Raw genomic sequence first — 27,043 nt, 5'->3', positions numbered from 1 at the left:
TAGTAGTGGTAACAAAGCGAATCAAAATTCAAAACCACATGTATGCCCTATGACGAGGATACATCATGACTTATGATTTCTGAAGTTTTAAGTTAATTAATCCCATTTTCAAAGAAGTCAAACAATGAATTAAATTCACCATCCCACTGGGAGGATGGGTGGTGATATACTGTATAATTATGTGATATATGTAATGATATATATTGTAATGATATATACTGTATGTATGGAATATGAATGTAGCTGTATGCCTTCTCTGTCTTTTCTGACATTATACTGCTACTACTGTCATTTTCACTGTCTAGATATACTCAAATAACCAATTAATGAATCCCATCCCAAACTAAACAAAATTTGACTATGGCCATGTCACTTAATGACACAGAGGTTTTTCCAACACGTAGTATAATGGTTGCTTTGGAAGTCTCCAAATAGCATATAATAACATGTCGACAGTTCCTTATTTCAGGTAGTATCTACACTATATGTTCCTCTGTAACCAAGGTACATTCATGCGCATTTTCTAGAATGAAGTTTTGACTGTAACATCCGAAAGGCAAAAAAACTGGGTTATCTAAACTCAAACAAAAGCTCTTTTCTGTTTATCTTGTCTTGTCTCTGCTACCATTTTGTGTAAACACCAAGCCAAGGTCCTGAAGTCTTGTGATTATTACAAGCTATAAGTAAACTGAGATGGAGAGCAGTATTTGTTTTGTTTTATTTAAATGTTGGAGTGTTTTGGAATACATCTCCATATATCTCTTTGAGATCATACACAGACATAAACTGTCAAACACAATTTTCCTTTTTAAACTTTTATTTACTTGTCTTCTTTTTCATTTTTCGAACTTTTTCATTCATTCATTCATTCATTCATTCATTCATTCATTCAGTCGTTCAATCATTTTAATGGATGGCGAAATTCAAACACTGATACCCTCAAAGAAGAACAAAATGTGCAAGTGGTGAGAGGTGTCTGATTTAAGCAAAGTCATGCAGGATAAGCATCAAAGTCAAAGACCATAAAAGAGTCTTGTGTGAATGTGCTACATAACAACACTGGATTCACAATCACAATACCTAATATCCCTATAACTACCCCTACATCACTCCATCACAACAAATCAAATCACAATGCCACCAACTCACAATTTTCAGCATACACAACATTATAGCACAATAAAGGGCCACAAATACACTACATTTTCAATGCCGTTACTATCATAGTCACAACAGAAACAAATAAGACAAAACACAACAAAAACCTACAGTGCATTTTGCAGCAGACCTTGCCAGAGTTTTTCAAAAGCAGTATAAGAGCACTAAGGAGGCTCTTAAAAAACATTCACAGACAATCATAGGTAGCTTTTTTTTTTAGAAATCAATAGGAATGAGAAAGAGGAATGACATCAAATGTCCATGCAATACAATGACATATTGTATCTTTATTAGAAATATAGAAATATCAGTGGCTGCATGGTAATAACGGTGTGGTTTAGCTCAGGGACTGAATCTGTCATAAGCAGCACTTTCCCTCACTTGAGCAGATACTGTAGGTGTCTCTCTTTTGGATTGCACACACCTGTCACTGATGACGGATATGTGACAGTGGAATTCAATGGATTAATGACATCATTGACTGTCACTTGACGACTTTGAAGCCTTTGAAATATACAAGCAGGTCATCCTCATCACGTTGAGTGTGACCTGCATCTCAAAACTCGATGGGTCTGCTTTTTAAACTCGACATGGATGAGAGTTACCTGTTTTTTTTTTGATTGAGAGGAAAGAAAAGTTTACATTCATACATATTGTTTGCCCATATAGCTTTACCCGAGTGCATATAGTCTGATTTTGCAGTATATTATTACATTTACAGGCATGATATGGTTTGATGTGTACCTACAGTTTTGACATAACATTAAAGATTTGAGAAGTTACAGTGCTGTTTGTTTTATGGTACAATTCTCACTGCGACTTTGAAAAGTTTCCATTAAGCAAGAAAAGTGTGAGACCTAGTGCAATAATTTCCCAAGTTCATTCAGGGAGAAACTGTAACAACCACAGAGAGAATATTTCCATCGTCACATTGTGAAAGTCTTTGTGCCTTATGTTGGTGATTTAGTTCAGTGCAGGAGTCTTATCAGTCACGGTCAGCTTCATGTTCACTTGCTAAGGTGGTGTTTGGTTGTGATGACCTCACTTTCGGGGAATTATACATGTTCATTGACCCATGTGGTAACGAATACATTATACACAATTCTATGTAGTTCATAGACGCTATCGCCTAACTTGACAATCTACAGGCAAATGTCTCAGTTTTACGCTGCTCACACACATCCTCAAATAATTGTCCAAGATTTTCCAGACCCGACTCTTGTCTTTTCACTAATTTACTCTCCCATTCTCATCCACCTCACACTCCAGTCCTTCACCCTGCACTGCCAGGGTGTCCTGCGTGTCACAGGGGCAAGCTGGCGTACAAGCTTTGCTGTGGAGCGGCGATGTCCGTGGGGCTGCGCTGTATGTGGTTGTCGGAGGGTAAAGACAGGGCGCAGTGGGCTGTGGTCTTCACGGCACCCCTGGTGAAGCGGCAGGTCAGCAGGGAACGGAGGTGGCGGAACACAGACTTGCGGCAGATGATGAAGACCCAGGGATCCACAATAGGATTGAGGGCGTAGAAACGAAAAGCTGTCAGGTTCTCCTTGTCATTAGAAAATGGGTGGATAGCGTTGATAAAACCTGCAATCTGGAGAGAGAGGGTTGCGGTTAGACAGATTCAGTTTTCACTAGTCCTAGGACAGACCTATTCAACCATGTGCCATGGAGGATCGAGAATCTGCAGGTTTTCATTCCAACCAAATACTACAGCAGGTGATTTCACTGTTTAGCACACCTTCAACCAGAGAGGAAGGACTAATCAGTGAAATTATCTGGTGTAGTCTTTGGTTGGAATGGAAACCTGAATACACAATTAAATACACCTCTCCTGGGGTATAGAGATGGAAAATGTATGTATGTGCGTGAGAGAGAGAGAGGGAGAGAGAAAGACGAATGGGTTGATACTGGGATGAAAAAGTCTGACAAACGGTAAGGTAGAGACAGAACTGTATCCAAGAAATCCTGCCCTCTACTAGACCTCTAGTATCGATATGACCAAGGTGACTCCTGTCTAGACCGCCAAAATTCCAACTGCTGTGTGAGACCCATACTGTAGCCACATCTGGGCCTGCATGGTTTTCCACATCTGTTGAATCAGAGCCTTTTTGACCAAGAACTCTGCTCGGCATCTGGGTCAAGCTTTAGTCATCTCCAATCTGATCTGGACTACTGCAACTCCCTCCTAGCCACTTTCCTGAAAGTCCCTCTTCACTCCCTACTACTCATCCAGAGCGCTTCAGCCTGCCTCGTGTTCAACCTCCCCAACTTCTTTCATGTCACTCCCCTCCTGCACTCCCTTTACTGGCTTCCCAAGGCGGCTTGTATTGAATTGAATATACTGTGCTCACTCTAATTGCTCTCAAAAAAATCCTCCTTGGCTCCTATTTTATTCTTTTCCAAGTACTTACATGATCATTATATAGTCACATGACTATTTTCAGGACACTATAACTCTGACACTTGCACTCCTTAATATTTGATGCTTGTAATTTTGGTGATATACAGTAGGACTTTAAGCTTATTTCTTGCACTCACTTCAGGTCACCCTAGACAGCTGGGAAAAATTAACATATATTTGTATGCGATCAGACCTACAGTTTGTTTCTTGGGTCCAACTAAACTAAACTAAACTATAGTTTTCTTTGTTCCATTTTTGTATTTGGTTCATCCAGGACTTGTCTCATGAATCAAGTTCAACATAGGGTATCTTTTCTACAGCTAGCTTAACAAAACCAAACAATGACAATCCCAGCTAACTGATCTCATGAAGGTAGTTACCACCTCCCTCTGTTAACCCAGGATTTTCCAATCCAGCTATGAATGCATTCAAATGAAAGGGGCGGGGTTTGCAACAAATAGCAATGGACAGATCAAGAGTGTCAATTCAAAATAAGATCCCTGTGGGGAAATTAGGTTGTTGCAGTTATAAGAGTAATAGGATTCAGCAGGGAGAAGGAAAGCACAGAAGGAAATAAAAATAATAAATAATAAAGTAATCAAACCGTAAAATCAGTAGACCATAAATAATTGTGAGGTGATGTAAGCGCTGCTGACAATTTCAACACTTTAGGTAGACTGTAAAAGGGGTTAGTGTGGGAAAGAAATGGCTTACTAATATTTATGTCCTTCTCTCAACAAGAACAAACTATACTGAATAAATATGTCAATGCAAAAGCAGTGAAATGTAACACTGCTGCTGCCAAGGCTAGAGAGGACTGCTGGAGATCAATTGCAGATAGTGTAAATGCGTAAGTAAATAGGCTTATCACTGCCCTGCCATTAAGCACTTTTCATTGATACAATACTGCGTCACCACATTAAGGCTGTGAAAAGATTTGCTGTTCAGGAAGTGGGCCTCATGTTCCCCAGGGCTGCGGTGATGGAATATAGGTGCAATCTACCGCATCGATCTCTCTCGGGAATCCTATGAAATTGTTTCAGCACATTTAATATGCGACAATACATTTAATTCATTATTGATCAACTAATGTCAGTTACCTGCTATTTGATCGAAGCCCTCTTACAGCCCTTCTTACTACCTGTTAATTCAATAGTATTCCCCTGCACAGCTCTTTTTATTACTAGTCTCATTCATTTGAAGTCAACAGTGTTGTTCACAACAGGCTTTGTAAATGGAACTTTTGCAAAAAAGCGAGCCAGGTTTAAGCCTGAAGTGAGCTCGCTGACCCACTAATCCTGCTTCCTGAGGCAGGTTCTCACTGCCCAATTACAAGCAAACCAGGTCTTGTAAACAAAAGTCACACAGACTCACAAGCAGCTCGTTTATTGGCAGAGTTTTGGTAACCTGTCATCCCACAGGACTGGAGATTTTGGCAGCCAGGTAGCGGAGGGAGTCAAAACCTGACCATCTGATTCCAGTCCCTGTACTAGCTAAACATGATGGGCTTGTCTGCACTATTGCCATATTTTACCTTCTCGGATGTTCATACGAAATAGATGAATGAATAGATGAATATGAGCGTCAGTCGAGAGTGCTGTTTGCCCTCAGTTCATTTTGCTTTTGCTATCCAAACATGAGTTACTGCTGCCGATCAACGTCAACAGTTGTTCCTTATACCCATAAAACCAAGCGTTGTTTCCTGTACTTGGTATGATTACATTCTCACTCTTAACAAACCCATCATAGTTTGCTTGGTGTGCTTCTGAGCTTGAATACAAACTAAAGCATTAAGTAGTTTGATTCTCCAGAGTTTGATTAAACTGCTCGAAACATGCTTGGAGTGAACGCACCTTTAAAGTGCAGTAGTACAAAAGGCCGTAAAGACAGATGCAGACACAGCAGAACTACATAATTTTTCTCCGTTGACCTTTAGGTATGACAGACTACAGAGGAGCCAGACAACCCAGACATCCTGGACAGAAGCAGCTGACTGGTTATCCATCCTGGGCAGAGAGAGAAGCAGCAGCTGGCCCAGGAAGCTTCTTAGTCACCTCGCTCCTCTCCTCTATCAACAATCCTCTATTTCCTACATGAAATATCCAACAAACAGTGCCCTAATTAATGGCTTGTGCTGATTGAGTGTTATTGTGCGTTGGTGTAAATGTTTCCCTGTTGCTAGGGCCTGGGCCTGAAAACTAATAAGCTAGAGACAGAGTGAGAGGAGCAGGACAGTCAGAGGGAACATTACAGACCAGAGCCAGGCCAAACCAGACTGCCAGAAGGAACAGGCACAGGGCCGGGTATGTCCTCTGTACGTAATTGGTCTAAACTCACACAGATGTGTACACTCACACTTACATTCATATACAGACACACCCACATGACTGGCTTTGGCAACATAAATGTCACTTGTCATGCCAATAAAGCTGATTTAAAATTGAAATTGAATTGAGAGAGAGACAGAGAGAGAGAGAGAGAGAGAGAGAGAGAAAGAGAGAGAGAGAGAGAGAGAGAGAGAGAGAGAGAGAGATTGCTTATGATTATTGTTTTTTGTCTCCATTGTATATGTGAGCTTTGGCAACATAAGTGTTACTTGTCTTGCCAATAAAGCTGATTGATTGAGAGAGAGAGAGAGAGAGCGAGAGAGAGAGAGAGAGAGAGACAGAGAGAGAGAGAGAGAGAGAGAGAGACTGAATGTATGCAAACCCATAACAACAATGCCCTACAATTATCTCATGATGCTCCTAAGACACTAAGTAGATGTTGAGCTTAGTGGTATAATAACTCCAAAACCATGGAATGCCACAACCTTGGATGTGTCACAAGCAATGAAAAACACTTGAGAGAGGAAAAAACAATGACCAGATGTACATGGCTTATAAGGAAGTCATAATGCTGTTTGAGGTTGAATCAAATTTCTTCAATTGCGCAACTGATGCTGTTAGAATTAAGAACTGTTGAGTTCTCACTGATGGAACATCTATGTGTAATACTTAGCAACAGGTCACAAGGGGCAGGGCACACACACACACACACAGAATTTACACGCACATGGACTGAAATACGTCATAAGTAAAGAATTACATGAAAACAGATCGAGTCCGTCTGTTCTCTGTTTCCTTTCATTCAACAACATTGAACATTTCCTTTCAAAACTTCTAAACTGGATGATCAAAAGAGAAAGGAGACCCACTAAACACTTCACAATTCAGTCTTTCTTATTGATTCAAACGGTCAGTCAAAAGTTAATTGTTCCCTGCCATTTACTGTATTCATCTGCAGAGAGACCAGCCTTGCACGGAAACATGCCTAACAATATACACAGTATCCTTTAGGGGCATGAGGAAGTAAATCAGTTATGACTGTATCTCCAGATCAATTTGGAGGTGGTGCTGTGCCTGGTCTCACTTCAGCAAATATGACACAGAATGCAGCAGATCAAATACACAGCTTCTCTGGGGGAAACCCATTTTGAAAGCCTCATGCATACCTGCGAAATATGTCAGATATAAAGCCTCGAGTGCTGCTGCAAATTTTCCACCTTTTAGGAAATAAACCATTACATAGAAATCACATTATCATTAACTGCCTTGGCTTGTGGCCAAGTAACAGGCCTAATGTTTGTTTCATTTAATACCTGAGGTAAAGCTCAATCATACTGGGAAAAAACACACTGACAAACACCATGACAAATGTGTGTGTCTCATCTCAACCTGCGTCTTATTCATCATCCGGCACTGCCAGAAACATTTCAAAGAGATATGCATCCTCCTCCTCGTACCCTCGCCCCTTTTGACCTACCCAACATTACCTCCCTGACACTTGCTTCTTTCCCTCCATGCCACCCTGCCTCTTATGGTCCTCTAAGCAGACCTCAAGCCCTGCAGAGAGGGACATAAATCACCAGCCATCATCTCTAAGCACTGCAGGCTGTGGGGCCCAAATTGATGAGATGTCAGGCGCTCCTTAAACAGGGGCATATTAATGTTTGGGTGCATAGTTAAGGAGCAGGACAGACACAGTATACAGCAGGCTGGGGCTTGGTAATTCATTAGAGGGGAGTAGGTGTGTATAAAAGAATCATGACTATGTAGGAAAGCACTGTCACATACTTTGAGTATGCATATAAGCATAGAAAGCCAGCAAAAGCAAATTTGGACACACATGTATAAACAGACGCATACACTCACAGTTTTGCATCCATGCACGCTATGGATGAAAGATATTGACAAAAAATCGAATTGCGATTATTTGACAGAATACTGCAACGGCAATTTAACCTGAAATTCATATCAGTTTTTTAATTTATCAGTTTTTCTTGTCATACATTTTTTAAATTGCTTAAAGAAAAGTGATTTTGTAAAAAAAAAAAAAAAAAAAAATGGATGTCAGTGAGCAGGATTTACTGAATTTGAGTACAATGAAAGGTTTTCACCAATAGTGTACTTGATTCATGGACCAAAGATTACCTGGAGCTCTAAAACATTTGTTTAGAAATCGCTCTTAATTAATTGCAGCCTCTGCGATTTGGAAATTGCTGAAGTTCGTATTGCGATTTCATTTTTTTTTCTCGATTAATTGTTCAGTTCTAATGTACGCGTGCCCATGCACACACACACACACACACACACACACACACATCCATCTTTAACCATCCTCTGGTCTGTAAGCTATACCTGGACCCAGTATGTCTGCTCTACATGGGTATGTCTTGAGACATAGACACATTAGATGCCATTTGGGGCTGATGATGGCTGTGACTTTCAGGAAACAGGCCCCGTAATGGATCTCTACGCTGACCCATTATTTTCCATCTTGGGTCCTGGAGGACTCTTCCCACCTCTTTCTTCCTGATCCTGTTTCACTGTGGGATCATTACATGGGGATGAAGGGAGGCAGACCCAGAGATTACAGGCGTTTCAGAGAGGACTGTTTACAGCACGGAGAGGGGGAGAGAGAGGGAGAGACAGAAACAGGACTACTGCAGTTGTACACGAGTGAAAATATTCTCTATTCCGTGCAACAGTTTGATAGAGATAAGCCAAGATAGAGATAAGGTTCACCACACAGTGGGGATTTACCCTAAAACCGCTGCGTACATTCTTCGTGTTAATTTCTAAACAGTGTGTGAACTTTTCTGTTTTTAGGTTAACTGATGAAATCAGTGAGCAGCTATACAGTAATAACCTACTTTCCTGGTATCGCTCCCTTCATTTCCATTGACTTCTCACCGCTCTCTCTCACCTGCCCTCAACTTGTTTCCGCTCAATCTTACTTCTGCACCTGATCTTTCCAAATCACTCCATCCACAGCGTCTGATAAAGTCCCCCAGTGATGCGTTTACACCATTCTTACTCCAAAAACCTAAGAACACACTTAGTGGTATGATTGTCTTGTATTCGGTCGGCTGCCTCACACTTACACCGGGAGCTGTCTAATATTGCATTGATCTGGGGTTCATAAGAACATTAAAGGGTTGATTGGATTTGCTGCCCACCATGTAATAACTTCCTTTATTTGTAAGGAATGGTTAAAAAATAGACCAAATAGACTTTTCTTCATTATTTGGCTGCTCTTCCCCTGAGCTCCTTCACTCAGATAACACCTAACTCAGAGTAAATGATGAACCCAATATGTGCGTTGGGCCCCAGGCTGCCTCCGACCCCTGACCCCCTGATGGACCCAATGATAAGCTAGTGGTAAGCGACACAGAAGAGGCGTGCTGCATAGGCACGGGAAACACTGATTGTTCACATGTCTGCAGAAATCTGTGGCACACACCATGACACCGCAATGTAAAGGTCAACTGGGGCTGGACGCCTATCTGTGCTTCATGAAGGGAAATTCCATAACCGTGTGTGTGGGTGAAAGTATCTGCGTTGCGTTATGTGCATCTGGTGCTAACACAACACATTCATCACTTGGATACTTCTTTCAGTCTTGTTTTGGACTTTTTCCAACACCACCAACAGCATTTCTGCCTTCCTGAGCACATGTAATTTTTTCGACTGAATCGCACTGTTTTTAATTTATTCTATTTAGGAATCATCAAAGAAGGCGTGTTGGTGTAAATGTGTCCTGTTCAAGGAACCCCAAACACATCAAAGATAATTATGTGGAGGCAACATGGGATTGAAGAGTCCATCTGTGTCTGTGCTCAGACAAGTTTTGTCTGGGGAATTATCCTGTCTGAATGTCCATTAGTGAGTTTCCTCTTTGAATAATGCCAGAGGGTGCAGTGTGTTAACTGGAGCCATTAGACCTTTTACCCGCATTGTGTAGAATCAAGGAGTAAAAGAGCTTTTCCAGACAACAGTCTTCACTAGGACACTCAGTACAAACTATCAAGTAACATGCCCACTAAGTGAGAATAACATTTTTCAACATTTAAATACCTTGACGACAAGAGAAACATAAACACACTCACAAATACACACACAGACACACACACACCACACACACACACAGGCATTTACATACATGCATTATGAAAGCAGTGACTCACCATTTAGAAATCATTACTGCCTGGTTGCATCTGCTAAATGCCACTTACAAAAAGCTTTTAACATTATTTTAGCCAGTTCTCACACTTACACACTCAGACCTACTTAGATAAGCTTTTACATTTTCACACACAGACATGAAACACACACACACACACAGAACACAGAAAGCATACACACAACCACTTCCTACTGTCAGATAAAATCTCACACTTTGTTCGATCACTTCCCCAATTTTGTAGTGTAGAGTGGAAAAATAGCTTTCCATCCTTGAGTCAGTTCTTTTCTATACAACTTCAAGAATATAGTCTACATGTACAGTATCTATATTTATCAATTTATTTTTTTCTGTCACAATCCCTTCCTTTCTCCTTCTGAATAACACAACTTAAAGAATGAAGGCTGCTCATTAAGTTCAAACTAAAACTGTGACTGTTGTGACTAAGAGCAAACTCCCATACATAAGTGGGATGAAGAGCTGATTTCTACCGTCTGCCATCGAAATGGCTGACAGGAAAACGCACGCACGCACACACACACACACACGCACACACACATCAGCAACAACAAAGAGGAAGTGGAAGCAACTATGTTGAAATGGTGAACAGTTGTTGCAATAAGACTCAGTAGGCGTTCACCTCATTTCCCCTCATAGTAGCTAAACTTAACATCATTGCAAGAGATTTCCACCCCTCCTAGAACTTATTTTATTTTTATACGGAAATTCTAGCTGTTGATTTTGAAATTATGTGATAAATGCACTTTGAGCGCTGCAGTGGCAGGCAGTTTATGGAAAGAGATTAGTGTCAGCAGCGACTGTATTGGAATTGTATTTGCCATGGTCATATTGAATCGTTGAATAAAAAAAATAAAAAATTTCTTGAATAAATCAAATCAAATATTGAATTTGTAAGTCACAGTTTCAAATAGAATGCACTGGCTTGAAAATGAATGTAATTGTTATTGAATTTAACTTTAATTTCAAATTTAGTTTTCTCAATTCAGATTCAGCTCATCTCCTCGGCCAATAAGCGCTATACTCCCCACTTGTTGAAAGAGTTACAAATTGCATCCTTTGTTTTATGTTAGTGAACGTCCTAGCAAGTCGACATGCCTTCCAGTCAACACTCAGGGAAGAAAAGTCCATTTGTTCCAGATGTGTGTCTCAGGGAGCTGAAGCTGAATGAAGAAAAATGAATTTAATTTGGAAAACCGTAACCGTAAATTTCAAGCCATTGCATTCAGTTTGAAATTGTGCCTCACAAATTCAGATTTTGAATTAATTTATTCAATAAATTCATTTTTTTGTTTGCTTTTTTGCAATGTAGGGTACACATGAAACCTCTCACATCTTTCAGAAACAGGATTTTGATTGGATATTGATGCTGTACCTGTGGTAGGTAAGTCATTTGAATTGGTACAAATTTTATGTAAATTTGTTTGAGTTTTCATGTATTTTCATGCTCTGGACAGATCGTTTTTGACATGTGAACAAGGTATTACACTGAAGAAACAATAGGGCTGTCAGTCTGTCAGAAGCAGAAAAACATCACAAGTCATGACATGCACTGCAGGCCAATGATTAAGCCTTTCCCAGACTGATGACTATGACAACAAACCAAACCTAAATCAACGTAACTCACTACACAGACTCACTCTGTTTCAGACCAGTGCACATGGGCTGTGTAGGTGGACATATTTACAATAACACACAATTGTTACCTGTGCCAAGGAGGTCATGTTTTCACCCGCGTCTCTATGTCTGTCTGTGTGTCTGTTAGCAGCTTATCTCAAAAAGTTGGCCACGGATTCGCATAAAACTTGGTATGAAGGTTGGTTATGGGCCAAGGAAGAACTGATTAACTTTTCATGTCAGGGGGCGTGGTGGTGGGTGTGGCGGAGGTCTGTGCTCTACTGGGCACATTTTCTAGTTACTGATGTTTTTGTGATGGTTTTCTGACTAGAAAAACAAACACGATTTCAGTCTTCATTAAATTAATGCATCAGATAAGATAGCAACATCACAATATTGTTTTTTGTTATACACAGTAATAATGCCTCAACCACCACCTGGCTGACTGGTATGTGCTGGAGTTATGCCAAGTTTGCTTTACAGTCTATGCTTGTAACGCCATCTGTTGAATGTGGTGTAGATGTGGCATCTGCTCACATTAAATAAATGTATGTACTTAGAATTGTAGGTTTATAAGTAAATACGCATACCTGCACTTGCATTTTTTATTTATTTATTTATTTGTTTATATTTATCCAGGGGAAGTCGACTGAGCATGCTTGTTCTTTTCAAGAGACTCCCTGCTTTACATTTATACAGTTCAGTCAGACAACTCACATATTGAATATGAACATTTTATAGAGAAAAATGTAAATACAGATTATATTTTGGCGTCAAGGCTCTGTTTCGTATCCCTCCGTGTGAAGCATGATTTAAAGCAGAGCCAAAAGTGAGAGGTGGAGAGATCAAATTTAACGCTCCATGGTGAAGCATTAAAGAAACAGAGGCACCAGGTGGATGGTGGGGTGGTGCAGAGTGAGTGATGCATAGGCAGCAGCGCAGAGAATGAGGAGTCGGTTTGGCAGCTTAAATAGACCGGCCAACGGGTGATGGCAATACCAACTCACAGGCTTCACTTCATTTACATACACTCACACCTGGGAGCTGCCCAGTACAATTTTCTACTGGGCACCACTGAGCCGCTCCACTGCAGCACTTTGTGGTTAAGAGTCTTGCCCCAAGGCATTTCGATGGTAGTTGCCATACTTTGTCATACCCAACTGAGGCCCATGCATCATGAACACTGACTAAGTCTGTGTATACATATTCACATTATTTTTGTGGAACATGCAAATGATCAAAAGGGTGCGTTCTTGCCACAAAAATGCAAATATTTATTTATAGTATTTCACATTTATGAATAAGAAAACACTCTACTGTGACAGTCTCAGTCCATAACGTCAAACTAATCCTGCTAGTGACTTTTATGAATGATGCCTATGTGCTTAAAAATTGGGTCAGTGGGCCAATGGCAATGATAACATGACACAACAACACACTGGGAGTGTTAACAGCTAACAGACACACAGACCACACACAGTAATTAACACATTTATCTGCAGTTGTACAATACTTGTACAGTGACACTGGAACAGTGTTCTTATGGTCTCACATCTGAAAACTGTCACAACCACGGCCAAACTTGACCAGAATTTTAATGTTACACATTTAACTTTGGAGAAGAGCCATATGTACAAAACACACTGAATATGCCAGAGGAAAAATTTGATAAACACAAAAGAACTGAAAACATTTCATACATATTTGGCAAATACTTCCTTGTCCTTGCCTTCCTTGTTCTTGCCATAAAAAGTATAAAGGCATTCTATTGTTGTCTGTTTTGATATTAGTATCTCCTGAGGCGGTCGGCGGTGTGCGCGTGTGATGTGATAGAAAAAAAAAAAACCCTCTAAAATGGTCATCCAACGCCAAGTGGAGAAAACCTTGAGCCCGTCATTTCGGAGTACTGAACCTAAATCAGCCCTCTGGCAGGACAGCTGGTATCCCGCATTCTTCCCTGTCATCACTCCGCTGTGATTCTTCATTCTGGGCTATTGAGGCTGTAAATCTGCGAGACGGCCTGTCTGCTGTCTGCTGGGTTCATGTCAAAGGCAGCTGGCAGATCATCAGCGCTGAGGTGGAACATGGGGGCATCGGAGGCAAACTCACACACAGTAGATAATGATGGTCATCGGAGTGTGGTTGAGAATGATTTTGTGTGTTTCAGTGTGTGTGCGCGTAAGTGTGTACAGGGGCTTTTAACTGTTAAGTATACTACACACAACAGAGGTAGACACCTAAAATGATCGGCATACTAACCATCTAATAGCATGACTCACATAAATTAGATTTCTGTTCCAGTAAATTTCACGTTAAGTGCAACCGCCAAGTTCGAGCGTACCCCAGAGATCCCCATGATGTTCCTGTATTATATTTTGTATTACAGCCAAGTCATACAAAGCTGTTCTCCGAAAAGCATTTCGTGTGCCATGTTAAAATTTAACCAAATAGCTGATTGTGCCTTAAGTGATTTACTGACATTGCCTCAGGTAATTTAAGGGGCAGCAGAGCAGTGGATTAAGGGTTTGTCTGGGGGTCGGGAAAAGAGGGGGAGGATATTTCCATCAAGTCGTTTTAAACTGGAGTGTGCTAGTAAACACTAGCTATGGGTCACTTGGCCCTAAAATCCCAAACCACAGAATCCGCTCTGACTGCATGGTTTCAATTATCCTGTTGAATTTGTGTAGTCCCTGTTGTCTGCATTCCCTGGCTCTCTCGCTCTGCAGCCGCTTTCCACATGAACCAAAACATTTTGGAATGATCAGAGAGAAGATTTAATGACTCCCAAATTGAAAAGATAATAAATAATTCTTGCTGAAATGAAAGGCGAAAACAAAAAAGTGAGTGTTCCCAGCTGCAGGGATCATCAGTCAGATCCATCCATGATAAATTTGTTTACTAGTCCTGATAGAAAATTTTACACCCAACGGAAGTCCACAAAATGGCATGATGCGTCAACTGAATTGTTTTTTCGAACAAAATGTTGTGAGTCACAGCCATCCTGCTGCCAGCTGAAGGCAACTTTATGGTACAGGATCAAGAAAATATATGAGGAGACTGAAAACCCCAGAAAACTTACGAATTTCCTGTCAGTGATTCAGCGACATTGTAACCAAAGATTACCCAAGATTGGTTACCAAAGATTTGATTTTCTAAAAAAACAAAAACAAGGATTTGGATGAATTCTAGTAAATGTAGATGCATTATTAAGCCCTGTTTACTTAATTCGGTGCAATCCTTGAAAGGCAGTAACAGTGAAAGAGAACATCAAAGTGCTGAAACCTGAATCCACCTCCTGTAATCTTAATCCAGGTGATTCTTGGTTGTACTGTATAGTTTGTCTTGTCAGGCCTGTATTGAAGTAGACGTTGGCTTGTACCTTTCAAAATAGCACAAGTTCTTCAATACGACAACAGATGATCATCGCATTCTGCCTCAGTTATGGTTTGTTTGATGTGAGGGTGTAGTATTTCACACCTGTGTGTGTGTATTGGCCAACTTTTATTAGGTCATATCTCCTGAGACAAGTGGCAAGGTGGGGTATGAAACAAGAATCCTATTGTTCTCTATTTACCTACAGTACACATCAGACAAGATACAACTAACACGGTAACACCTAGAAGTTTACAGATCACAAATATACAGTATTTAACCTATGATGCCTCACAGGCGTCAAGAGTGAAACCTCATTATCATTATTCTCAATGAAAGGGTAATTGTTTGATTCATATCTCTTTGCCCAAACCAGAGAGAAAAGAGAATTTAGTGAATTAAGAATGAATTAAGTATATCAGATCAAATATAGCTGATATTTGAGTTTATCTGTGCAATAACTTGAATCTAGACTGATTCAAATATGTTCAACCTAAAATCTCCTTTCCATCTTCACTCCCTTGTCCATGATGCAACTGTCTGACTGCAATTGAATCACAACAAAGACTTCCAAAACAGAGCGGGGAGACTAAGGTGTGGAGCTTCAGGATTCACGCAATGCTGCGCTGTTACAGTGAAGGTGTTGATGGATAAACAAACAGCTCTGGAAAACATGGCAAGAAACCACAAGAGAAGTACGTAATGTGAGCGTGTGTGCATGCTTGCGTGCACATTCACGGATGTGTGAGAAAGATATACTGCCGTTTCCTGTATATCTTGGCATCGACTGCAGATTCTAAATATTTTAATAAACCTCTCTGATGTAGCCTATTTAGACACTTTCACAGAATGTACTGCTGCTGTAATTCCCCAAGCTGTCCATCTTTTCCTTGTAGGATTCATATTGTAATTTGGAACGATTTGGCTAACACATCAAATGATGCACTGAGGGAAATCTCTCATCCATCACATAGTCAACTACCATGAGACATAACCTTGTGTAATACTTCAGACAGCGAACTGACCTCATCTTATAACTGAGATAATGCTAAAAAACAGTGGTTTCACCCCTACTCTACTGCAGTAGAAACCTAGGGGCATACGTGACAGTCTTTGAAAACTATGATAAATGTTGTTTTTCCAAACACGACGCTCACAGTATATTCATACCCGTGTCAGTATGTTATCTTGAAAAAGCTGTAAAAAAAAATAAACACGCTTATATCTCAATTCAAATCGCCGTTTCTCAAGCGTGTAATTTGACCTGACTGAAAATAGGGTTTGGTGTGTTGTTATTGCCCCTGATGCCCATTTGTTAATTTATGAGCTGATAAAAATCTCTCAGTATAAATCATATTTTGGCAAACGCATTCCATAGCAACAATCTGTAACTGCGAACATAATGGTTTTTCTGAAATGTGGAACAAGAATAGTCTTAACATCATGAGACTGGGTCAAATTAATCATTGCAAAACACTGTTTATCTGAAAGAGCACTTCTTAAAAGAGCACTTAAGCCCATGTCTCGTCAATAACACCAACTCCTAAACAACGTCTAAAAGCCAGGCCACGGTCCAGTTAGAGGATGAATAATTGAACAAATGACTGCGGAGGTATCTATTGATTCGAGAGGACAGATTAATAAGGGAGTCTGGGCCGACTGCTCTCCATCCCCTGCAAACATAAACAATGTCAATTCATTTGCCGTGATTGACAAGATTTTATTATTTGGTCAACGTAATAAATTAGATGTAGGCTATCAAACTATCCTTCACAGCACACAGCTTAGAGAGAACATCAGTCCTGAATGTTCCCCTATTGTTATATATATATATATATATATACAGTACTGTGCAGAAGTCTTAGGCATATGTCAAAGATATCCATAAAGCGAAGATGCTTTCAAAACTAATGAAATGAAAAGTTTCTGAATATCAAAAATGTACAATAAACAGCAGTCTACTGACACACTAATGCAGAAAACAAATAAACATCTAAGACTTCTAAGAAATTTATATAAAAAATCTAGGGTGCCTAAGACTTTTGCACAGTACTGTATATTTTTTAGAAACAAAGAAAAATCATCAGAGTTCATTTAATTACGACAGTGTAAAAACCTATGCCAGTGTTAATATAAATCTACTGAGTTGATATAACACTTTTGATAGTTTTGAACACACACCTCAGAGCCATATCATCTCTATGAGTGACAATCAACTCTCTGATCAGTTCAAAATAATTGTCGGTGAAAAATGCTATTCAACACGAAGAAGATTTGCTATATAGCTTCCAAACAAATTTCTAGCAACGTCTGCTTGATCTTTCATTAACTTTATAATGATAAAAACCTACAAGATTGAATTTGGCTGAGGTATGGCGAGTGCCACACACTGTCATACCCAACTGACCGCAATGAAATACCATTAGACCGGCACCGTACTGTTAAAAGGCGCGGGTGATGTTTACAGAAGGTTCAGCTACGGTTCAGTGAGCGCTACTTGATGATTGATTTCTCTTCCTCAATGTCTAAGGTTTCTCAAAAGTAATGTTTCAACATGTATATAGCTCAGAGGAAAAATGAATGGTAGAAAAGTGGGATTGGCCAAGGGACTGTGAATCAGCATGCATTATGACAATATTCTTTTCAAAGATTATTGTTTTTCAGCATTTCAGCATTATTGGTCACAGTAGAGAGACACAGGACAGAGAGGGGATGACTTGCAGAAAAGGCAACGGGCCGGATTCAAACCCGAGTTGCCACAATTAGGACTTAGCGTTAAGGGTATGCGCTCTACCGGTGAGCAACTGGGGCGCTCCGCAGTAAAACATTCTATTGATTTCAAATCTGCAATGATTTTGCCACTGGGTTAATGGTCAAGTTGTGAATGATTGTAAATAATCCAGGACTAGCCTCATTGTTTTCACTTCTAGAGAAAAACATTTCAACCAAAGCATTAAGAGATGGGAGACTATATGATTAGAGGTGACAGGTGAGGGGATGGAAAGGATGACTACAAGACGGCAGAGAGAACTGTAAGAGATTAGATTTAGAGTCAAACTTCCACTAAAAGTATAAAACATGGTTTGCCATCAGACATCGCACAATATGTCTGATCTGTCTGATCTGCGGAATGTATTCACAGTTTGGGTGCTAGGTTCAACGAAGCGCATAACTAGCCTATTTCCTCATGAAGCCTTTTCTGCTCGATAACCACAAAGACTTGACCTGAAAAAATGGCTTTTGCCGTTTCACAGTCCTTTCACGCTTTGCTTTACATCTCTTTGCTGCTCCTCTCCCCGCTTCTATCTTTACCCTCTTTCATTTTTCTGTACCGCAACCATTGAAAATCTTTCCAGCACCTGCTCACCACTTGTTGTCCTCTTATTGAAGCCTAAGGCCATGTTATTACAGCACCCACACAGTTCAGTGACACTTCACGCTGGTTCAATATCTCACTCACACATGTCACAGTACCTTGAAGAGCCTCCGCAGTGACATTATTTTTGTCCCATTTCTTCCATGTGCTTGGAATCAAAACTAAGTAAAACTGATGTACAAACCGGAACAAAATTTGTAATGAATGACAGGATTAGCAAGCCCGTGGGCCTGCTGACTACTGTAATAAGATCCAGACACAAATAAAAGAGGCAAAGGTATTACTATTTTGTGTGTGTACTATTGTTTGTGAACGCTCATGTGTTCATGTGTGCGTGTTCATGTGTTTCCATGTGCTTAAGTGTATCTATATATATGCATGATGTATGTATGTGAGATGGAGGATTAGGCACCAACTGGCTAAGAGAGGAAATTCTCATTGTTCAATCCACAAAGCCCAGTTGCCGATTAGAGAGCATGACCTTTCCATATAGAGACCTGGATGAAGCACACAATGAGGTTATCTGTACACTCTGCCTGCAGCACCTTGAGCACAAAAGCAATTGTGGATGTGAGGGTTGTAGTTATCTAAACCCAACGAAAGCATGTGTCTCATTACATTTCTAACTGTAAATAGGCAGGAAGAAAGCAGGGTGGGGGCCAAAACCCAAACTGCCAGCACCTTTAGAAAAGTATTCAGCCCACTATTTCCAAATGTTGTGGTGTTGCAGCCTGAATTCAAAACTGATTAAACTGAGACCTTTGGCAGCGATTACTGTTTTGAGTTATCTTGGATACGTCTGTATCAGCTTGGAACAGATAGATCTAGATTTTGGGATTTTCCCCTGTTCTTCCATGCAGGTTTACTCAGCCTTGGTCAAGTTGGATTCTGTAAACAGCTATAAGTTACCCTACGTATTTTCAATGGGATTCAAGTCTGGGCTTTGACCGGGCCTGTCAAAGACGTAACGCATTCTTGTTCTGAAGCCACGCCAGTGTTGATTTGGCTGTGTGCTTCCGGTTGTAGTCCTGTCGGGAACATTGATTGTCACCCGATCCCAATCTACAGTAAGGTGTTTGGCACTCTGAAGCTCGTTCTCCTCTAGAATTTACCTCTATTTGGCTCCATTCATTGTGTCCTCTGTACTTACAAGTCTCTGAGTCTCTGAATCTTTTGCTTCATGGTCGATCTCAATCTTTCACTTGCCTTTTTGCAAACTCCAGGCATGCTGTCATGTGTGTCAGGTTTTTTCAGGAGTGTCTTTCTTCTGGCCACGCAGCAATCTAGCCCAAATTTGAGAAGTGCTGCAGTGACTCTTGTACTTCGGGCAAGATCTCCCATCACAACCAATGAACTCTGTAACTCTGTCACAGTTCCTTGTGTTCTTGGTCTCCTCCCTGACCGAGGTCCTTCTTGCCCAGTTGCTCAGTTTGGTCTAGGAAGTCTGGCTAGTTACATATTTTTTCCTTTTCCTAATGATGGAACCTACTGTGCTCTTGTGAGCTCCCAACACCGATCGATGCCTCCTCATAATTATCTCTCACAAGAGTCTCTGAATTCTATTTTATGTCCAATTAACTGAATTAGCCTTGAGCCTTGGACTCAAACAAAACTGTAGAAACATCTCAAAGATAGTCAAAGGAATTTGGATGCACCTTAACTCAGGGATCATACAGGCGATGACATGTGACAAAGGTCCCAGACCGAATTTGAACCAAGGACATCGCAGTTACATGCATGCACTTTTAGCCTGGCCCCAGCCCCACGGCGACTTTGTTTGAATTTTCTCCCCTCATAGCACTTATGGAGACAGAAATTATCATTTTGATTTGTGGTAGCCAATCCATCATGCTTTGAAATGTGAGGCAAGCGGCGCTTTGTATTACATCGGGGGAATCCAATCACCGCTCCTGCACCCGCCTCTGTATTGACGTCAGAAAAAGCCCTTAGACAGATGATTACACCAGACCTACAGGGCACCAAACAATTCAAACAAAAACAAACGAGCATAACCGAAAAATGACACCTGTAAACACAGGTGTTCCAGAGGGCTGGAGCGAATGTGCTTTAGCCAACTGGATGCCCCAGCAGCTGAATACTTGTGAACTCAAAACATTTTAGCTTTTTCTGTTTAATTTGTAAAAAAATGTAAATAAAAAAAATAATAATATGGGTTATTGTGTGTACACCAGTAACAAAAAATTCTAAATTAATCAATAACACTACAAAACGCAGAAAAAGGGGGTTGAATACTGTCTGAAGGCTCTGTACCCCGCCTCCCGTTATTTCATTCTTCATGATTCCATCCCATTCACTTCAAATACAGCCCTCTATAGGTCACTGATGGTTGTAGGCATTGATTTTTAATGGTTGTAGGTGTTGATTGTTACACTGTCACAGTTAAAGAGTTAAATTAACACTGACGATTTTGCTGTGTATATCTAAAAAAAATCACTAGGGGAGCATCTAGGACCAACGGTCTCACTAAGCTATGTACGTCTGCGCAAGATAGTTTGGTTATTACATTGATCAAATAATACAATTTTGTCACTCTTTGGTGTAGCAATCTCTATTCACTCAGCCTAAATAATCTCAGTAGAGCTGCTATTTTGATACTTGCAATACTTTCAATAACTCATTGATGGATAATTTTATTGATGCACTAGTAAAATCACAACTTTACGAATCTCTTCCAGACATCTAACCTCACACACACAGGTCAATATTAGTCTGCTGAGTAAGGCACATCTGTACACTGTAGCTACACTAATGAAAACCTTAATCATTAAGCCAAAACCACAGCGCAATCCACAGCGCTGGTGTGGGCTCATATTGCCACAGTCTACACAAAAAATACAGTATAACTTATATGTAAATTGGGATAACCCCTTCCTAGAGAAAATTAACACTATTTTATCTGTATAAAACTACTAGCTCAAGGCTTGTGAATAAGTTGTGATACGAGTGCAGCACTTTATTGATTTGGGTATTGACCGGCAACATATGGGCCGCAGGCAGTTTCAATGGTTCCCAAGGGAACAGAAGTGACGGGGGTTGGGGGCTATCACCACAAACAGACTATCAGTCTGTACTTGTCCCCTAAAGGAGACAGCCATGATAATATATAAACAGCAGATGACAGGAGAAAGAGGAGCAAAGAAAGGGCTAATGGAGGGGGGCTAATGGAGGGGTGTTGATTTCCCTTTCAGAAAGCAGACCGACTCTTTTCAGGACACTTGATAAACTGATCCTAAATATAAACATACACACAAACCAATCAACAAATCAATGTGAACTGCATCATATTTGAAGCAGAAAATTATTCTATCCTTGATTTCTATTATGTTAATTCCATTTTATTGTAAATCACTCTCCCCAGTAGTTCTCATTGCTTGTTTCAGTGTGCTGCATTTCACTTAGAGAAGAGTTTTTGGACCCCTCCTCGAGTTGGAGAGAGATTATTATATTTATTTTAAAGCAATCAGTAACCATGTATATACAGTACACCATATGCCACTAAATACCAAATGCTGTGTCAATAGTCCTGGAACAAACTGAACAGGACCTCATCTTTCACGCTACATCAAACAAATCAAACTTTCTCTCACAGAACAGCTACCCTGATGTGCGATAACATTCATAACATCATGGTCTATAGCTTAATGGCACCTTATCTTTCTTAGCTGTCTATGGTACTACTATATGTAACCATATTAAAGCTCAAATCAATGGGAGGTGGTACATCATTCAAGGCCAGAACTGTAAACTGACTAGCTGTGACAAGCCTGGGAAGCTGTTCGGATTCAGGTAGCAGTGAACAGGACAAAACAACTAAGATTAACAACCACTGGATTACATCAGTAAAACACACCAACCCAATGAAATGTTTTCAAACTACTTACAACAGTCAGTCGGTTTTTAAAGTAGACAAATTTATGGTTTTGCTTTTCTGGGTAAAAGGCATGTCTCTCTCTTTTCCCACACATCTTTTTACCACTGGCCGGACTGCAGTACCACATGATGTGAACTTTCACCTCCTGAGAAAGGAATAATCCTTTTGCTGATTGGAGAAACAGTCACACCTCAAAAATTCACAGAGCAAATACTGGCTCTCTTGGCTCATTTGTCACTTGTTGAAAAGCCACTTAGCAAATATGCGTCTTCACAACTTGATATGTAAATACTAGTCACCGCCTCCTCCGAAAAACACAACATCATTCTTAACTGTTGGGCAAAGAATACATATTCACATACTACATATTTTCATCTTCCCTGCATCACTGAGACTGAAAGGAAGCGCTCATTTTGCAACCACTGGCACTAAATACAGCCCAGTTTTCTACTTATCCCAGGCTGCTGTCCTCAATACACACCTTGCTCTGCTGGTAAGAGCGAACTGCAGAGAGAGAGCCTATTCTTCTGTGCTTGGCATCATTGTTCTCCAAGGTGTACAATTACATGACAGTGTTTGGATTAAATTAAGATGAGCTGGAAACACATGGTAGCGTGTCAGTGTGTTTGCCCATCTTTGTTTGTACACGTACAAGAATAGTGATTGAATGCAGCTGGTATACTTGTGTGTGACTCTGTGAAGATGAGAACTCGCGTGGGTCGGCCTGGGTGAGCATGTACGAGGTGTCAGCATTGAGAGAGCAGTATTTTCATTTTTGTAGTAGCGTGAAGAAACCAACTTTTCCCTGAGAGATCTGCAGCGAGCAAGTCTGCAGAGCTGCACTCACCCGCTTCATCACCAATCAATCTTTCAGTTACAACCACACACCAATGTGCATGCACGTGAAAAAAACGAGCACAAACAAGCGCACATGCACACAGACACACACACATACACACACACACGTCCTGAGGCGGCATGAATCATTAATTACTTAATAACCGGAACTTGAATTATTCAGTATGATGTAATATAACGGTATGAGTTGTAACTCTGGAGTTGTAACTCTGGAGTGTTGGATAAGATGGAAAGTATTGTTATCTACATTGTGATCTAACCTAACTGATGTAAACAAAAAAGTAGGAGGATAATCACTTTTATTTTGAGGCCAAAGAAATTCATTAGAAGTGCCAAGTGGAAGTTCCAAAATGAATGTAAAGTATGACTGAATTACTTTTCTTTATCCTTAAGGCAAAATGGCTCTTGGAGATCCTTCGAGTTCTCTAATTTAAGTTCCTTGTTGAAACATCAGTGCCCTAAAGCTGCAGTGTTTGTATAGATGCACTAGAGTTCAGAGCAGAGCTGCTGATGTGAGAAACTTGGGGTTATGGTTTCCTGAAGGCCTACATACAGAGTGTCTACAAGCATACAACCTCGTCCTCTTCCCCCTCTCAGCCACAGTGCAGAAACCACTGCATGTAGATGAATCAAATCTCTCTGTCAATCTTCATGACAAAGCACTCACATGCAGAGAGAGCGGCTGGTGAGGAAGGGAAATGTTCTGTCAACTACTTTTCTATAAATGATGCCGTCAGAGAAATGATCATCAGGCCGCTCTGGCAAGTATTATTCTAAAGATATGATGCATAAAACAGCGACTACAGGCTGATTGGTTGATTGATTTGTTATAATCTTGACTGACATGAATGACTTAAATTCATTCTAATAGCATGATACACCATCACTGCCAGTAAGTCAAAAGTAAGTAATCAAAGTTAAAATATGCTGAGGTAATGTACAGCCAGCAATGACTCACATATCCATCACAGGGTTTTTTTCCATAACTCACTTTCTTCTGGACCTTTTCAGTTCTCTCTCCACTTTGGAACTCTCCCTGGCTTTATGTTGAGGGGGACAGACACGGGAGAGCGGCTCCCTGCCAAAAACAGCCCAGCCCTCTGGGAAAGGTGGGGCCAGACCAGTCCTCCAGGGTTGTCAGGTTTAACACACTCCTCTCAAAACAGGGGGTTGAAATGGAGCACAGCAGACAAATATACACACGCAAACGCACACATACACACATGCCAAGCACAGGGAAGGCTACGCTCTGGCACACCTTTTCATTAGCGGAGCCAAGCACAACTGTTAGGGGGACTCCAACACGACACACAGCAAACAACACCAACGGTTTGGCGTGACAGTTTGGCTTACTATTTGCATAGCGATTATGCAATGTGGGGAAGGAATTAAAGTTGTAAGTGCAGTTTCATGCGATTTATGGAGACTCTGTAAAACTGAACCTACCCTGTTCCCTGCTGGATTTCTGTGAACCCTAACCCATTTTCTGGTTCTCCTTCCATTGTTGTGCACAATGCATCAACATCCTAACCCTAACCCAATGCAGCTGTGGTATGTGGTATTATTTATATACCACAAAGCAGGTCAGTCCATGCGCACAGATATATAGCAGTCAGATGGGGACTACTGAAACGTCACCCACGATCAAAACTACCATGACTCATAAAAAAATCCCTTTCTCGGCTTCCCCCTCAGTACACATTTGCCGCATTGCCTTGTTATTTGTTCTGACATGATTCCATGGTAGACAGACACCAGAGACGCCACTATGTGTCAGCTCTTTGCTCCTTTCCCAGTGTGAAATCTAATAAGACTGGCACTTGATGACAGAACACAGACATACCAATATTCAGTCGTAAATTATGAAAGCGAGGCTGAGGATTGATCACACAACTGACAAAATGTGTTATAAAAGTTACACAAAAGGTGAGTCCGAGTGGAAAGAATCAGAAGGGATACAAATGTGCCTTTTTTATCTCTCTCTCCTTCTCACACACACACACACACACACACACAGACAGGCTCACACACACACACACACACACAAAATGCATACACACACACACACACAGTGCATAAACAGAAAGGACTTGCAGGTCAATGGTCTTTCCCATTAGAGAAATTTGAAAGGGCAAGAAATTGTTTTCATTCACAGAGAGGAGGCATGTTTACACACACACACACACACACACACACACACACGCGAAGGGAAGGTCAAATGTGAACTCACAGTGAGCGGCAGGGAGCAAACAACAAAGATGACAGTCATGAGCGCGAGCAGCACCAGGTGGTCCACCTCCTCTTCCCCCTGTCCGAACCACGCCAGGCTCATCTTCCTCTTCCTGCCCGTCGACCCGACCGAGCCGCGCCGCATCACCTGGCTCCGGTGCATCTGGCACAGGCTGACAATCACCGAACCGTTGCACACAAACACTGCCACGATCAGCAGTGCCATGAGGGAGGAGTAGCACAGAGAGAAGGCCAGCACCCATCCTTCATCCTCGCCCCCAACCACCTCCATGTCGAGGAAGCACCAGGTCCCAGGACAGTACTGTCTGTGGCGGCCGAAGCCCATGAACGGCAGTACGCAGAAGGCAGAGGAAAAGAGGTAAATAAGGAGGAGGGCGACCTTGGCGAAGCTGCGGCGGATATATTTAGAGTATAAGTAAGGGTGGCTGATGGCCAGGCAGCGCTCCACAGCCATGGCGCACAGGATAAGTGTAGGCGCCAGGCCGAAGAAAGTCATGGCGAAGGCAAACAGGTTGCAAAGTTGGTGGTCGCCCGTCAGCCCTATCAGAGACATCTGGTGGGCGTAGCAGACGAAGACGGGCGGGCTGAGGAGGCAGGTGCCCAGCAGGTCAGTGAGGGCCAGGCCGGTCACCAGAATACAGAAGACCGAGGACTTGGTGCGCTGCTCCTTCTGGTGCACTCCCAGGATGAAGAGCGCGAGGATGTTCCCCACCACACCAGCCGCGAACATGAAGATGCTTGTCGCCGGCTTGCCGTCCACCCTCACCACGGTAATGTTGTCACAGGATGTGTTTGCAAACATGCTTTTTGTAAAGTGCTTGCGTGTACACACACACGTTTGACTTAATGAAATGTAATATGCCAAGTCAGTGTGGAATTAATAAGGAACTGCCAAACAACAAAAGAAGCAATTCCTGACTTCTTGACACCATCATTTGGCAACAAAGGAGGCATGGATGCATGATAAGACCCATGGTGCTGTGTTGATTTAAATCATGATTCCGTGGCCTTTCTCTTCTCTGGGTCGCTCTCTTTCTTGCAGACAGTCCGGAGACAGAGAAGTGTCTGTGGAACAAACCAAACAGTGAGAAATGCTGCTTAGTGCTTAGTAATTTCACAGTAAAAGCTTTACTGGAGGGCTTCCCCAATCATACAGACATACAGACACAGAGCCCTCATATCAAGAAGGCTGTTCTCATACTGTTGGAAAGTAATAATGTTACTCTCACATTGTTGGAGGGCAATGCTGTTCTCACACTGTTCGAGTGTAATAATGTTCTCACATTGTTAGAATGCAATAATGTTGTTCTCACACTGTTACAGTGTAGTAATGTTCTCATTTACGGTGTAAAAATGTTCTCACGTTGTTAGAAAGTAATAATGTTCTCACTTTGTTAGTGTAACAATGTCCTCACACTGTTAGAGTGTAATAATGCTGTTCTCGCATTATTAGTGTAATAATCACTCACCTTACACTGGCTCTCGCGGCAAGCAGCAACACTTGAGCGACTGGAACTACTTATTACTTCGTCTTCAAGTAAGTTGCGGATTCACATCCCTCGCTTGTAAAACATTCAGAGTTGTAATGGACGGTCAG

The 27,043-nt window shown here is 41.2% G+C and overlaps 1 protein-coding gene across 1 annotated transcript; it reads right to left on the bottom strand.

Moving 5' to 3' along the window:
* Positions 1 to 819: 819 nt before the first annotated feature.
* On the bottom strand, positions 820 to 27,043 carry ptgir (prostaglandin I2 receptor). The gene is made up of 3 exons (XM_071524241.1): positions 26,916 to 27,043; positions 25,427 to 26,511; positions 820 to 2,749 (listed from the first exon to the last, which is right to left on the bottom strand). Exons 2-3 carry the CDS (start codon positions 26,246 to 26,248, stop codon positions 2,462 to 2,464), a joined length of 1,110 nt encoding a protein of 369 aa, XP_071380342.1. The 5' UTR covers positions 26,249 to 26,511; positions 26,916 to 27,043; the 3' UTR covers positions 820 to 2,461.

Source organism: Centroberyx affinis, unplaced genomic scaffold (genome assembly GCF_046629955.1).
Source record: "Centroberyx affinis isolate AG114_WGS23_722 - 3 ecotype Tasmania unplaced genomic scaffold, CSIRO-AGI_Caff_v1 ptg001169l_1, whole genome shotgun sequence".
NCBI lineage: Eukaryota > Metazoa > Chordata > Actinopteri > Beryciformes > Berycidae > Centroberyx > Centroberyx affinis.
This window is presented reverse-complemented; position numbering and strand designations above follow the sequence as displayed.

Excerpts from the sequence above, each read along its gene's own strand:
- ptgir (XM_071524241.1), bottom strand. The coding sequence starts at position 26,248 with ATGTTTGCAAACACATCCTGTGACAACATTACCGTGGTGAGGGTGGAC. Across the intron at positions 2,750-25,426 it reads TTTGCTCCCTGCCGCTCACT|ATTGCAGGTTTTATCAACGC; the intron begins GTGAGTTCACAT and ends CTCTCTCTCCAG.